The sequence below is a fragment of the Musca vetustissima genome, unplaced genomic scaffold (assembly GCF_032173495.1).
Source record: "Musca vetustissima isolate MV318-11 ecotype Yass unplaced genomic scaffold, APGP_CSIRO_Mvet_v1 utg12664, whole genome shotgun sequence".
Taxonomy (NCBI): domain Eukaryota; kingdom Metazoa; phylum Arthropoda; class Insecta; order Diptera; family Muscidae; genus Musca; species Musca vetustissima.
In genome coordinates this window covers 9,054-25,406 of record NW_026885900.1, presented here as the reverse complement: position 1 = coordinate 25,406, position 16,353 = coordinate 9,054, and the positions used below count along the sequence as shown (strand labels likewise).

The 16,353-nt window shown below is 34.8% G+C and overlaps 1 protein-coding gene across 1 annotated transcript; it reads right to left on the bottom strand.

Moving 5' to 3' along the window:
• Positions 1 to 2,041: 2,041 nt before the first annotated feature.
• Positions 2,042 to 8,116, bottom strand: LOC133333218 (uncharacterized). The gene is made up of 5 exons (XM_061541546.1): positions 7,936 to 8,116; positions 4,759 to 6,552; positions 3,959 to 4,079; positions 2,444 to 3,868; positions 2,042 to 2,365 (listed from the first exon to the last, which is right to left on the bottom strand). Exons 1-5 carry the CDS (start codon positions 8,112 to 8,114, stop codon positions 2,042 to 2,044), a joined length of 3,843 nt encoding a protein of 1,280 aa, XP_061397530.1. The 5' UTR covers positions 8,115 to 8,116.
• Positions 8,117 to 16,353: the final 8,237 nt, after the last annotated feature.

Genomic DNA, 16,353 nt, shown 5'->3' with positions numbered 1-16,353 from the left:
ATAGGATTTTAAAAGGTAAGTGGGATGAAGTTGTCTAACTACTACTGCCCTCTATTATTTGTTATTACTAGTCACAAATATAATGTATGGTTCGTAACTTAGATGTATTGGTGGTAACAACAAACAGAGGTGAATTAACTTGGATAGATCAACTAGTTTGTAGTGATACTATATTATATTAATTCTGAAACCGGAGATGTACTCCCTCAACTTCGTTTGGGATTTCTATTAACTGAGTGATATTTTCATTTGATGTTTAAAAGAGCTATCTTTTCAACTTTTTCAAAATTAATCCAAAATACCAATCAGGTTTCCACCTCTACTCGTTTATCAGGTACCATTGTTTAACCTTTTTCAACACTCTTCGACTCTCCATTTACACTGGCGAGCAAAAGTATTTTTTTTTACTGTAATATCTATGAAAATTGTTTTAGCAAATATATTTCAGTGAAACTAGGAATGTTTATTAACTATTTGTTAGATTATATCATTGTGCAAAAAATAATAAAAAATAATAATTAGAAAATCTGGTTATTGTGAACGATAACAATAAATTGTAATTCGTACACTTTTGCTCTTGTTGGTTTATGTTACTTTGCAAGTACCAATTTATAATTTACCGGTATTTTTGATTCAGTGTTGGCGTGATATCGATTTTGTGTGCACATTAAAAAGTTTTAGTCGAGTTTCACGATTTAATTAAATTTTTATTAAAATACAAATTGATAATTAATTTGTATCCACAACATCAGAAATATAAGTTTTAAAATTTAAGATCGAATAGTACATCCGACTGATATTGGGCAGTCATGCAGACAAATAGCTAAATACTTAAAAAATTATCTCATAATATTGTACAAATTGTTCGTAAAAGACGAAATATATAATCGAAATGTATCACATCTGGTCGCTCAAGATTGCTAACTCACACAGATGTTAGACATATTGAAAGTTTAATGAGGTATAGAGTAGGAATATATAGTCGTGCGGTAAAAGTCTACTTTTAGACTTTTTCCTCTGACCAAAAAGTCGATTTTTAGACATTTCGATTTTTGCCTTTGAGTAAAAAGTCGACTTTTTGATTTTGTAAAAATTTGTATAATAATTGTTGCCAACAGATTATATAAAGTTCTGGAATGTGAAATTTTAGGGAAATTTCGGCATTGTGATAAAAAACCAAGTATTTATGAAGAAAATCAAAAGTCGATCTTGAAAAGTCGACTTTGCGATTTTCTTAAAGATCACAGTCGACTTCTTTTTTAGTCTTTTCAATAGTAGTATAAAGATTTTAGAACACCAAAATTAGCTGCCAATGCGATAAATTGTCAATAGTAAATGACAATGTGGCCCAAGGAAAAGTTGAGTTTTCTTCTATTTTTTAGTTGAATAGTACTAGGACCTAAAAAATCGTTTCCATATAATTTTTTTAAAGAGAAAATTGCGATCTGTTTAACTGTGAAGGCATGCGTATTCGTTTAGAAGTTATGGTCAATACAATCTGACATTGTGGCCAAGGGTTATATCGAAGGGAGTTTTCCTCAGATTTTTAAAATTTTTTTGCATTTTGTGTTTTTATGAAATTGAAAAGAAAATTGTTACCAGTCTACCTTAGGTGAATATTGAAATCAACATTTCGAATATTCTTCCTATTCCTACATTTCCCTGTCCCCCTTCATGGAATTGTGAGATAATGTTGCTCCGTTTTATATCTAGAGATCGCCATTAACATCTACAAGTGTAGAACTTGTATGCGTCCATGATACAGTAGCACCATAAGTGCATGGATTTAATTAACCAAATTTAAAGCATACTTTTAGGATGACAATCAACTAAATCAAATAAAGAAATGAAAGCAATAACAACTCTTTTCAAATATGTTTTATAAATATAAATAATTTATTATTTTACAAACTATACATTGATTATTTACATAAATGCATTTTTAGACTACATTAAATAATAATAATTTTAATATAAATATACAATAAACCGCAACACTTTACAAATACATATAAATGTGTATAAGTTAATATGAAATTGTTTATAAATAAACTTTACGGCCATCTGGTCTTATATAATATTCGGTTTCACCTCTAGCATTTGTGACATATATATTATTGTCATTGGGTCGGGGGGTGGTTGTGGTCGTCGTTGTTGTACGCCTATCGTACAAGGAGGAGTGATAACGATTGTTGTAGTTATTGCTGTTGTTGTTGTTATAGTTATTATTATAGACACCACTCTGCTGTTGACTGCTGTACACTGGCCTATATCTGTTGCTGTTGTTGTATGTTTGAGTTGGACTTAAATTGTTTGAATTCGAATTCGTGTATTTTTCATATCTGTTATAGTTTTGGATTTTGGTCTTTGTATATTTTTGATATTTGTTGAAATAATTGTTGTTGTTGCTGTTGTAGTTTGGATTATAATTTTGATGATTTGCTGCCAAGTTGTAGTTGTTGTTATTATTATTGTACAAATGATTATCAAAATCATTATCCTCATCATTATCTGGAGCAGGTGTGGGCAAGAAATAATTTGATCCACCTCCTGCATTCGAAGGTGGCTGGGTAGTTAGAAAATAGTTAAGATTTGTTGCCGAATTACTAACATAATTGTTAAGCGAATTCAACGATGTCAGGTGGGTATTATAAATATTGGCGCCTGGTGGATGGCCCTGATTAAATCCATAATAGTTTTGTGGTGTGGTTGGTGCTTGATATTGATTGTAATCATTGGGATTGGGTTGATATGGAGGCTGCTCGTATTCGGGTTGATTGTTATATAGGTCTGCTTGTTGTTGTTCTTCTTCTAATTCTTTGTAGTAGTTGGGCCGTTGATTTTGTGTTGTTTGATATTGGTCTTCATTTTCTCCATACTCCGGAGGTGTTTGCTGCTGCTGATTATAGGAAAAGGAGGCCGCATACGGTGGCCTGTTTAAAATTTTTGGTTCACGTTCTGGAAATCGAATTTTCTTACCACTGTGTTGGCTTTCGGCCACACTTAAATCCCTCAGCTCTTTGCCATGTTCCTCGGGATCATTGTAAAATTTAATTTTATTTGTATTATCCTGCCCCCTAATGTAGTTTTGTTGTTCATAATTATTGTATTGATGACCATAGTTTATTTGTTGTTGCACGGTTGGATTATTATCTAATTGTTTGCCACCTCTTATGTTCTCTTCGGCCACATCAAGATATTCACGTTCGGAGGTTTCGGAGGGGAACTTTAATTTCCTTTCTTTATTAAATGCATTAAATTTTTCAATTACTTTTCTTAAATTTTCTGTTTGTTCGTCATGGATGTTATCGTTTTCTGCTTCTTCGTCATTGTTTTCGGGAAAGAATTTCAGGCGTTTACCTTTTGACAATGTTACACGATGTATCACCCTCGACTCTGAACCATTTTTATCTTCAGGTTCATATTGAAATTCAACATTTTTCTCTGTATCTTCGGTATCCTCCTCATCATTGAAATCATCATCAAAATTAAAATTCTCATCATCATCGTTATCCTCGAAACGTACACGTTTTTCGGCCGCACTTCGTTTGCGTCTCATACTACGCCTTTGATATTCCACCACAGCACCACCGCCCATATAATCCGACAATAGATTTGTAAAGAAATTACCAATGGTCTCGGTTATATCGGAAGATGGTGCCTGTGGTTGAGGTTTGGGTCGAGGTCTGGGTGTAGTAACTTGTGGCTGTGCGGGTGTTCCCGTCAAGGCAGACAAAATACTAAACAATGATGTGGCTCCGCCAGACTCATGATTTCCGTTTTGTTGATTAAATGTTTGGTCATCCGGTTCGCTAAAGAATTTAAAGAAACCGCCACGATAATTATTCAAATAATTAATGATTTCGATCTGCAAGAAAAAGAAGAAGGAATAGACAAAAAAGGGCATTCAATTAAAAATTCAATTTGAAAGCTAAAAGAAAAAGTTGTTGCTGTTTACCTCATTTTTGGGACATTTGACATAGGTTTGATGGCAACTTCGGTCACCACCACTAATACCCAGTAATGCAGCTCTGCCGTAAATTAATGCCGGCGAAGAAGCAGGGAATGCAGCCAAGAAACTGAAAAGGAGGAGAAGATACATTTAAATGTTATGGTAGATAAATTATAAAAATTTCGGATAATTCATCCATGTTTGTATTGAAATGTGATATATCGGCCCACGATTGGTAACAGCCCCCATTTTCGATACAACTTATGAGCTTATAATATTCATTTTCTATTTTTTAGAGGATGGAATGACTCCTGAAAATAATTTTCAATATAGATCCCTATATTGACATAGGTTTACAAAATTTGTCTTTCGGTTTCAGATTACGCCCATCCTTTGGTCTATCCCTATGTAAGGGCCCGATCCAATTTTATGTATTTTAAAGACCCGAGCCAAGTTTTTCCAACTGACGGATACATATTTTGAACATCAGGTTCAAAGAGGATAAGACGACTGTATTACACACAGTCTACAATAAAGATTTTCGTTTTGACATAGCCCCGCTCTTTCATGAGGTTTGAAGGTCCCAGACGCATTTCCCATTGACCCTTTCTATACTACAAAAATGTTTAAAGTCAAAAAATGTCCTGTACAATAGTGTAGGGTATACAAATATTCGATATTCCTATTGTGACCCAATTTTTATCTCTCTAACCCACAATTTTCCCTGCCCTGTCATTAACACTAAAATTTATAAGACATTTACAATGAATGTATGCCTACAAATAACAACAACTACAACTACTCACTTGGTTATGGCCGGTGATGTTATAAAACTGGGCAGCTGACCACGTTGTGTTTGCGAGGCAATCATTTGGCACAATACTTTTGGCACACATTGCAAATCGTCATTGCGTGCAATGTTCTCCAATGCCTTAATGAGCTGGGAGTTGATGGGTCGACGGTTGAGCAGCGAAGATGATGACGATGAAGAAGACGACGAAGTTTGCGGGGAGTTACCAGCACCCGTTAGTACACCTAACAAGCTACCTAATGGACTATTATTGTTCGAGGAGGAACCACCACCACCCAAAAGCAGGGATGTGAACTGTGGTGCATACTGCACGAGAGTGGCCAAACCACTCGGTTGCTGGGTGGTTGAAGGTGGCACATATGGTGGTCTATAGGCACCATTGTTGTTGTTGGGTGGAGGTTGTGGTGGTCTGGGATAGGGGTAATTAAAAGCTCCTTGGGTTTGGGGTGGTACTTCGCCAATTTGATAGTCATAATAATTATTATAAGATGGTCTTGATGGAAATGGTGGTTGTGATTGTGGTGGTGGAGGAGGGCGGGAAGGAGGACTGTTGGGATACTGCGGACTTTGATAAGGGGGATAGGCTGAATGTTGCTGTTCAAAAGGTGGGTAAGAGGATGGTTGTTGATATTGTTGCTGTTGTCTGTACGGAGGTGGTATGCTCTCCTCATATTGTGGATATTGCAAAGCATCAGGAGGACGGGCTGGAGGACCACCAGCCTGCTCAGGCCGGTAATACTGTGTTTGCTGTTTGTTCGATAAATAATTATCCAAATTGTTTACATAATTAGGTAAGACATTCTGCGATGATTGCAAATATTGTTGGCCAAATGGCGAAGTTGGAGGCTTAGGCCTATATTCATCGCTATACGAAGAAGGACGTGGTGTAACATAGGCTGGCGGTGATGATGTGGGGCGAGCATAATAATTGTTAGCTGATTGCGAGTAGGAAGGCGGTGGCGGAGGTGTTGCCCTTAGAGGAGGTGGCGGTGTATCTCTTATAACTGGCGGTGGCGTTGCCCTGACCGGTCCTTCCGGATTTGGTGTGGGCAAGAAATTCGATGTCTGTAACTGGTGATAACTTGGCGGCGGGTAATCATGTGAATCGTAGGATATTTTATTTGTTTTCTTCGCCGCCGCAACTTCGGATTTCTTCTCTACGACAGCATTCGGATGTGTGATATAACTTTCATCGTATACCATGCCAGGACGTTTCAGATATACATCCTTATTGGCGGGTGGCAGCGATTGTTGTTGCGTACCAACTATCATGCTTGAATGCACCAAATATTCTTGATTATCTTGTGTGCCAGAGGGGGCTGAAGGTGGTGAATATCCCGACTGGAAACTCTGGGCATTTGGCTGCTGATTATATGGCGAGGTAACCACCACATCCTTATTGTAACTGTTGGGCTCAGTTGGTGTATAATGATAATTTTCATTTGTATATGGATCCTTGTAAATATAAATTGGCGTTTCGGTTAGTTGTTGGGCAAACTGGTGCTGCTGCTGTTGTTGTTGCTGCTGATATTGTGTTGCCGGTTGCTGGCCATTAGAAAATGAGAATGGCTTTTCGCCATTTGTGTACGAGGTTGAATAGCGTCGATTATCATTTTCGTTATCGTTATTCGCTGCATTGGGAGATGTGGGTGTTGACGGTATATTGCTGGGATATTTGGCATCTTCACTAGATGGCCTACCGGCACCACCACCAGCTGCCAACATATGTGGCATGGTAACATCGTCCAGTGTAAATTCTAGTAAAGGTGAAGGTTTAAATGCCGAAGAACTGAAATTAAAGTAGAAATGGAAAATGTAAAGTAAATTTTTGTTTGCTTATTAAATGTTATTATAAAAAATCCTATATAGATGTGAGTGTATGTGTGTGTTCTACTAATATGCTTGTACTTATGTTACCGTGAATTTTCGTTCACAGTCTGTTTGATGACTTAATAACGTTTTTAGCAAAACTAACTACCAGTGTTACTTTCATCGTGCCGTCGTTTATTTGTGTGAAATAATCTAGACTATGCATGTGGGATTGGCGTATATTTAGTTTATCGTTCCATTGGAAACAGTTCACAAAAGACTTGATTAGGAAAGTAATATTCTATATAATTTCCTTTAAATGAAAATAATATGTGCCAGGTTAATATCATAAGGGTTTTAATGGATATATCAAAGTAGTTTCTGATCAGGAGGACTCAAATTTGACATTCACAATTCCTAAAACAGGTATGTGGTTTAACATAGGTCCATTGTTTTTTATTCTCCCAAAGCAGAAAAACAAATAAAGCTACTTCAAAGTCCTAATATTAGGTCCTTATTTTAACATAGGTCTGAGGACATATGTAGAAAACTTCTGCAAAGAGGTTATTTATGGTCTGGGAACTCATTATTCCAAAATACAGACAATTAAGCAATGCCAATCTTCCAAAGAGCATAAATCTGAAATTGTTTGATAGATACATCTGCCGAAAAAATAATGGATTTCTGTTTCCTCAACTTAATATTTACGTATAACTCTTACGAGTAGATACAACAATATAATTGGTATCAATTTGGAGGTCAACCACTCCTCTTGGATATACTATAAACTTATGTCCTTTAGAATACACACAGAATACAGATTTTGTCAGTTTTCAGATTTTCCGTTCTGGTGTAAAATGTCATGTGTTGTGACCTTTAGAGCAAAAAACAAAAAAAAAAAAAAACACAAAAATTAAGTTGTTGGTCCATTTCATCCCCTAAATATTAACGAATTATTAGCCAGAACCCAACCTAAATGCAGACGATTGGTCCATAACTGTGGTCTGTATCGAGTTTACAAATTATATTCAGAAGACGGAATGACACACACACATAAGGGCTCTTAAAAGCCGTATTCAGAACTATTTTTTTCTATTAAATGTAGGTTATACAACTGTCGACTCTGTTCGTAACAATTTCCTCCAAGCTCTCAACTACTTGAGTTCTAAAACCGTACGCATTTCAACTGTGTTGTTGCTATGTTTGATGCTTTAATTTTTGCTTCCACTTTGATTTTGAATGTGTTGTTGTTGTTGCTGCTGCTCTTTTCTGCCATAAGTTTTTCCTAGTTATAACAGTTCGTTTGAATTTTTTGTGTTGTTGTTGCTTATGTTGAAAATGTCTATGTATGTGCCGTACTTACCTTTGATAATTGGAATTTTCAATTGGCTGTTGTTGTTGCTGCTGTTGCAGCGGCAACATATTGTTACCCTCATTACGTATGCCATCAACGCAAAGAAAAAATGATATAATTAGTATGGCAATTTGTTGCTGTTTGCCTGATATCGTTGTTGTTGTTGATGGTAACAACAAACGAAACATTTTGACATTTGCCTGACGATGACAACAATGAGACGCGTTGATGAGGACGACAATGGCTGATGCTACTGCTGCACTATCCAGTGATTATTATGCTGTTATACTGGAGTCAGCAAAACGAACCAATTGAGATGGAAAACAGGGTTCTTTCTGCAAAAATAGAAGAAAAACAAAAGAAAATTATATTAAAAATCTAAATCAAAAACAGAAAAAATACACAGACTTGACAATCAAATGTCACAACTTCATGCAAACAAAACAAATGAAAGAAATTGCAATAAGGTTTCTGGCTAAAAATTATCAATGCCTTCAGATCACATACTCTGTGTGGAAAATGCCTTCATAAATACTAACATACAGCTTCTAGGTTAGGAATTATCCTGTTACTCATGCTTTCACACGTTTCAAGTATCCATTTTTTGTTGTTGTTCTGTATGCCGGGGCCACAACGGTAATCATTGCACAAAATGTCACACGTTTTAATAAGTTGCAAGTTTTCTTTTATTTTGTCATTCAGTTCTCTACTTTTTACTCCTCAGGAGAACCAGCAGTATTTGCTGTGACAAGCATCAGTACAACAATTCATAAATGTGAGCTACTGCAGCACATAATTTGGTTATTATCCTTAAGTAGTCGGAATAGTCACAGTCACAAGTTTTGTTGTTAGGGGGTAGTAGAATATCAGGGATCACGTTAAACATTTTCATAAATGGCAACAGTCTTAGCATATCAAGGAGTAGAAAACCAGAAATGAAAGGATTAAAGTCGGATGAGGTCGACCATATGATATCCTATATCATTTTGAAAATATACATAAAGTGGTCCTGGAATTTATATTAAAGTTCGCAGGATAGAAATTAGGGACTAAAAATAATACTTAATTCTGTGATAGAATTAAATTGGCGTTATATTAAATTTTCCATCTATGAGGGCATGGCAGACGCGGCCAAGATTTTCAAAATATTTTAAATGGAATTTATTTCTTACTGACAGCAGTATTCCGCTTTGAATCGGAGACAATTTCACTTTCTACTCAAATTTGAGTTCTGACTTATGAATATGCCCTATATTGACAAAGCCCTGCCAGGAGGTCTTTTACAATCTGAGAACCCCATATGGCAATTCCGCGAGATCCAATTCCTTTGAATGGTGAGGTCTATGTTAAAAATATAAAATTATTTCGGTGTGGTAGTCCTTCAGCCTCTGAATAGTCGAAATACCAGATGCTTCAAAGTTTTTAAAAGGGGTGTGATCTCTATATTTGATGTTCCCTCTTATGAGGCTCTTCAACCTCCGAGATTCCGAACCTATGTATTCGACATATAGATTCAATTTCAGATTAATAATCCAGTACAGACCTATGTCTGTCTACTGAAAAGGTGTTGATCCTTTGAAATTGTATAACTGACTAGATTTCAAGTCAACAAATCTTGTTTTGTGGTATTTTGTTTAAGGTTCGAAATACTATGAACTAAAAAGACGCAGAAGAATTCGATATAGAGGGAGGATGTGTTCTAGAAAAATATTTCACATACCATTTGACTGAAGAAAAGTCACTTTAAAAATAATCTGTAATAGCCCAAACACAGATACATAGATTTTTCTTCACGAACTTTAGAGCTACCAAACATAAAATTAATCTGCAATAACCTCAACCAATGATCAAACTAATTTTCATCGTAAACTTTAGAGTTACCAGCAACCAGTCCATCATGCTATAACTCAAAAATTTGGTTCATGGTAAATTTGTTTTGTAAGGTTTTTAAGATACTATCCAAGGGCTTTCATTCCCATAAGAAATTTTCCACCTCCAGACCCTGAGGTCGATTTTGTGTCATAGTGATATGACGGAATATTTCTTCTCAGTTGCTACGAGATGGACGTTAAGGAAAAATCTCCCACTTGTTCGGTTACAAACACCTCAATATCCAAATATACCCCCAATGTCCTTGTAGCTATTCCTGGTGCACATAAATTGCATGATTTTCACAATTGCTTCTTAACATTACCAACAATTCCCTTTGGGGGAATAAGGATATGGCAATTTTTTTCATGTCACACAATTCCAAACGGGTTTCCATTCCATATTTTCTGCACATAAATAAGAATATTCTCAACGACACCTCTCAGTCTCATTCTTACCACCCCCCACATTTGTCATCGTGTTAGAGATGGAAAATTTATAATAACAAATGATTATGCAAAGTCACATTTGGAAAATTCATATAAATTACCATCTTAGTAAAAGGAGAGAGAAAAAAGGAAAAAGGAAAACTCCTCTGAAACAAAGAAAAGCAAATTGTCATTCTTAATTCTCCCAGCCAACTCAATAAAAAGGGAAGTGAACCCTTGCAAATACATTCAGGCATATGCATCCTTTCATTTGCCCAACAAATTGGAAATTAAGGTGAAATGTTTTGGAAATTGCTTCAATAAGCCAACAATTACTCCCAAAATCCAAAATAAAACCAAAAACTTTAAACTCTCTATATTTTGCTGGATTTAAGCAACAATTGCCATGCAGTTTTTTCATTGTGCTGGTAAATATCTTTGGGTTATTCCTTTAATTAAAACTTACACGTTTTAGCCAGAAACTGGAATTACCAAAATTAAAAGAGTTTTCCATGTTGTTTTTTTTTTGCACTTTTAGTTTTCAGCCATAATATAAATATTCGAGTTAGTTAAAAAGGAACAAGCTTTGGCTTTTCTCGCTCTCGCCATTTCCAAACTTGCTACAGCTAATAATGTTGCAACTTCAAATGTTTTTCGAGCATAAAATTCAAATGCATTTTCTACAATTGCTCCCCCTAGTTCAAAAAGGTGGATAGGATAATATTTTGCCAAATTCACCGCGGGGGGAGGTCTGAGGAGATTGCTGTAGCAGCAGGTGTCAGAGTCACAAAATTTTAGTTATGTAGCTACGTGTTTGTGTGCATTTCTTTTGCGGGTTGATTTTCTCACACAAACCTTTCAACCTTTTGACAACACTTGTAGCATGTAGCATATCCTTGGGCTTCGTTTTGTTGGTCCTTGCTGCAAAAATTTTGCCATGGGGAGTTGTGTCTTTATTTCTTTTCTGTGGCATGGTATGGTTTTTTTTTCGTAAACACGTTTATTCTTTTAGTTAAGGATGGTGTAAGAATTGGAAGAAGAGATGTTTTTGGTACTCAGGGGAAGGAACCCTTTCTAAAAGAAATCAACTAAATCAGGAAATATTTAGGAAAGTAATACATTTGGAAAGTATACTGCAAAATCATAATTGCAACGAAGGAATTTGTATAAAAGAACATTTGTTTTTCACTTCTTTATAATCGGAGAAAATTATATATTGGATCTATATTTTAATAAGGACAAATATATTACCGAAGTTCTGTTCTCACCTTCTACAAGAGGGACGTTGAGAAATTTTTCATTTGTAAACCCTTTAACTGTGTATATATTATATTTACCCTGATAGCAACAAACCGAAATATTCTTTGGAGACCCAATAATGGGTATATATTCCCATCTCAATAGAGATGGGAATATATACCATAGATCTATTGAACTTTGTACATACAATCTACATATTCCTAGTATCGTTGGTATTAAAACTGGGATATATGGATCCATCCTATATAATGATCCCTCCCAATTTTCGCTATTTTAAAGGTCCTATCCATATTTTCCAAATAAAATGACTGTAATTTGACAATACGGAGGGCAAAGAACATATCCATTGTTTTAACAGCCTTAATTTAAAGGTCCCGACCAGGTATTTTGATAGCCGATGTTCATATTTTGACATAACTTCCATATAAGTTCTCCGATAGAGGATATCTTGTAGGTCTACATCTTCTAGGAATAGGAATCCTCCTATAAGTATTACATAGGTGGAAGAACTTCAATATGCCCCACTAAGTCTTCTGTAGAAAGAGGACCCCCTTTATGTCCTTTTTTATAGAGGCCTGTAAGTCTTCTGTAGATAGAGGACTTCCTTAGGTCATTTATAGACAGAAGACGTCCTATAGGATTTATATAGCTAGAATAACTCCAGAGGTCTCCTATAGATAGATAATGTTTTTCATATGTAGGGAGCCATCTGTAGGCCTTCCATCTATAAATGACCCATAGAAATATTCTAGAAATAGAAAACCTCCTGTCTTCTATAAGTAGATAGGTGGACCCATTCTATAGATACAGACCTCCAATATATTTTCAATCAACAGAAGACTCCCTCTTGATTGATAATATATCTATCTATATCTGTATCTATAGGGCAACATACCCACCTATAGAAAACGTACAGGAGGACTTCTATTTCTAATTTTAATGAGACTTTTTACCGATAGAAGACCAACAGAAAACGAATAGAAAATCCTCTGTCTATAGAAACCCAGTAAGTGTTGTTCTAGCTATGCAATCCTTGCAGGGGGTCTTCTATCTAAAAAATACTTAAAGGGGGTCTTATGTCTGAAGGAGAAGCTTTCACTTTCTACAGAAGATTTACAGGACCTTTTCCGTGTAAAAGAAAACCTATTCATGTATCTATAGAAAATTTCGATGGGACCTATTTCAGTTCTTCTTCCTATAGATAACCCTCAGAGGATTTTTTTATTCCTAGAAGATCGAAAGACTTCTTTGCATTAAAGGCCTTCACAAATATCAGCAGATATTCTCTGGATAGAAGAGATCATAAAGGTCTTCTATAGTTAGATTATATTAAACGTTAACATAATATATATGAATAACATCTCATAGATACCTTCTCTAGCTCAAAATACCATCACTTATAACTAAATAGAAGATCAGGACCATCTCCGGATATATGAGCTTCCTTGGGTTTCATATAAACCACTATCTTTTTAAACACAAAGTTTTTAAACCCTTTGTACTGATTTAGGATAATTGGAACCGATCTGTCATGGGAAACGTATATGGCACAATACTCTCACGTCTTTTAAGTATTCGCTCGATTAACTCCATACGATAGAAGTGGCCTTTTCAATCGAAGATTAAAGCTTTCAATACTTCCCCTGTTTTATATATTTTCTCCAATGTGTTTTTTTATCTTCCCAAAAGATGCTAAACATAAAAAAGGAAACGGAAATGTCATTTGTGCATGTCATAACATGCTTACTGGAAAATGTCAACATAATATAAATGTACGTGTTTTGCATTTTCAAAAACGGGTCTTCCAAGTAGATTTTCCTGTTGTTTAAATGTTTTTGTTTTTTTCTGAAAACTCTTTCTCTTCCTCATTTTGTTTTCATTTTTAAATTTGGCAACAAAAAATATCCTTTCATTTAGGAGACCAGGCAATGACACTGAGCTTGATAATTTCCACACTTTTAGATTTTCAAACAGACAAAAAAACCGGTGGGAATGCAACCCATTTTGGTTATCATAGATATGAGAAAAAAAGAAAACGTGACCAGAGTTATAGCACTAAACCACAAAATGTTGATTAAAAAATTCGTCATGTTGTTGTTGCTTTATTTTTTTTTTGTTTTAATTTATTTTTATTATTAAAAACTTTATGTAATATTAAAATGTGTGCTGTTTTTTAATTAAATTGTATGTATGTTGAACATATTTTTTTAAAAAAAATATTAGTTTTTTTGTTAAATACAATATTTTTTTCCTTTTTTATGAGAATTTGTAGTTTTATTATGTCAACATTTGGCTTTTATTGTTGTTGTTGCTGTTTTCTTTGTATTTGTAAACTTTCTTTTAACCTTTTTGGTTTTGTGTGTATGTTTTGTGACTGACCGCATTACACTCGAAACTGTGTCTGTTATTATTCACAATTTTTGTATCTTTTCGATAAAAAATCATCCATTTGTTATTATTTTGTTGTACGTATGTTACTTTGTAATGTTTTAATATCATTATTTGCAGATTTTTTTTGTTCAATTTAATTGTAACTGTTGTAGCTTTCATTTCGTTTCGATGTTGCAATTAATTTTTGTTGAAAGGGGAGATACATAATTCAATTCGTTTCAGTTGGGCTCATTTTTTTCATTTAATTTTCCTCTATTTTGTTGGAAATTTTCAATCACAAATTTTTCGATAGCACTTACACTTTTATTTTCCCCGTCTGTTTCACTTTTGCTTTTATTATAATTTGTTACTGTGTCGTGTTTATTTTATTTTTTAGCCCACAAAAAACGAAACGTTAACGCGCTTGCGCGTAGCTGTGGCCGTTTGCTTTCAAGTTTATTGCACGTTTGCGCTGACGATGGTTTAGACAACTGGTAGAGACATTGTCGACTAGCTGGTTGGCTCCATGCTCGGTTTGTTGGTAGTTCCGGTCGTTGTGCTTCGATTTTAATGTTGTTGGTAATGATGATGATGTCGATTGCCGCTTGAGTGAAATGTAAATTTCTTTAAATGTCTAGTTTTGGTTGAGTAAAAGAGAAATTTACTCAAAACAAGTGAGTCAAAATACCATTTTTGAGATTTTTGCTGAGTTACATAGGGTAGGCGTATGATTGATGGGAATTTTGTCAAGTGTTTTGAAAAGAAAAACAACAATTTCTTCGAAATATAATAAAAATCGTGTTGCACTTTAAATTTCTATCACTTCGGTTGGACATCGGTCCACGAAAATACCTGATTCAATAGTAGTTGTTAACCACTTATGCCAATATGTAGAAAAATATAGTCTCCCGTTAGGAGTGACAATTTTAAATTGTCAGGAAAAATTTAGGAATAATGATCTTTGCAACATATTACGAATTCAAAACTATATTTATGGTTTGAAGATTACCAACATTTGCCGTTTTGAAGATAATTTCATTGATGTAGCCATGTCTGAAGTACGGCGGCTACGTTGGGCGCCACTTGAAAATTGCCAAATTAAAAGAAATCCAAATTTTTTTTTGGAGAATTTAAACATTATTACACTTTTAATTTATTTTAGTAATTTCAGAAGAAGATTTCAGCCCCCCCACGTTGGGCGCCAAATATTAAAAATTATAAAATTGTCGGGAAAACCACAGAAATTTGAAGCTTTCAACATATGTTGTCCATATTTGCCGTTTTACGTTGGGCTCGATATAAAAACTGTCAAATTTTTTAAAAAATTGTGTAAATTTAAAATTTTTATCATTTTAATTGATGTAGCCATGTCTGAAGTACGGCGGCTACGTTGGGCGCCACTTGAAAATTGCCAAATTAAAAAAATTCAACATTTTTTTGGAGAATTTAAACATTATTACACTTTTAATTTATTTTAGTAATTTCAGAAGAAGATTTCAGCTCCCCCACGTTGGGCGCCATATTTGCCGTTTTACGTTGGGCGCCATATAAAAACTGCCAAATTTTTTAAAAAGTTGTGTAAATTTAAATTTATTCATATTTATTCAATTTTAATTTATTTCACTTAAATACGTTTTTTTCCTGATTTTTTCAAGCTATTTTTAATGGGCGCCAAAAGGGATTTTTGATAAAATATACATACTGATAGATTTTTGATATATACATTTTTATAAATTTCTCTATTCCCTACACATCACAAATTTATATTATTTTGAGTTATTTTTCCCATCATCTTCCCATTCTATCTCACTCTTTCTCAAAATCAAAACCCACTCATTTCATTCATATCTCTGTACACACCTCGGCCTTTAATAAATCATCTCCATTGTGTATGCGATATTTTATTTGGACAGGCCAACAAGTATTACAACATCCAACAAAAATATGTGTAGTTGTTATTTCATATATTCAATTTTTATGGAATTGTGTCTGTGTATGCGTGTGTTCCACATAAACATATTAACATAATTCGTTAACAACTCTTTTAACCAAAAACCCATCACAAAAAACAAAACAAGCGAAGCTTTTTATAAAATCAGCACCATACCCTGCCCCAAAGTGCCAAAAAATACACCAAAGAGGGAAGACTACTGCACTTTGATCCACATAGCAAGTAAAGCCGGTAGGGTGAGCTTACAAAACACACTTCAGGTAATCTTGAAAAAAAACTCTTGCTGCTGGCTGACTGACTGATGGTCGACTCATTGATAACTGGAAGGCCGTCGTCTATTTTGTGTTTTGTTGGTGAGGATGATGGTGCTGATCATGATGACTCAAAACAAAATTAAGCCATGAACCGTAAAATTCCGGCTCAGAGAAAGTTACAACGCCAACAAACAACGACGAAACCGATAGCGAAACCAGTTCACATGGCGCAAAAAACCAAAACATTGCAAAATTACTCGCACCATGAGTACAAGAAACTATGACGTCGTCATCG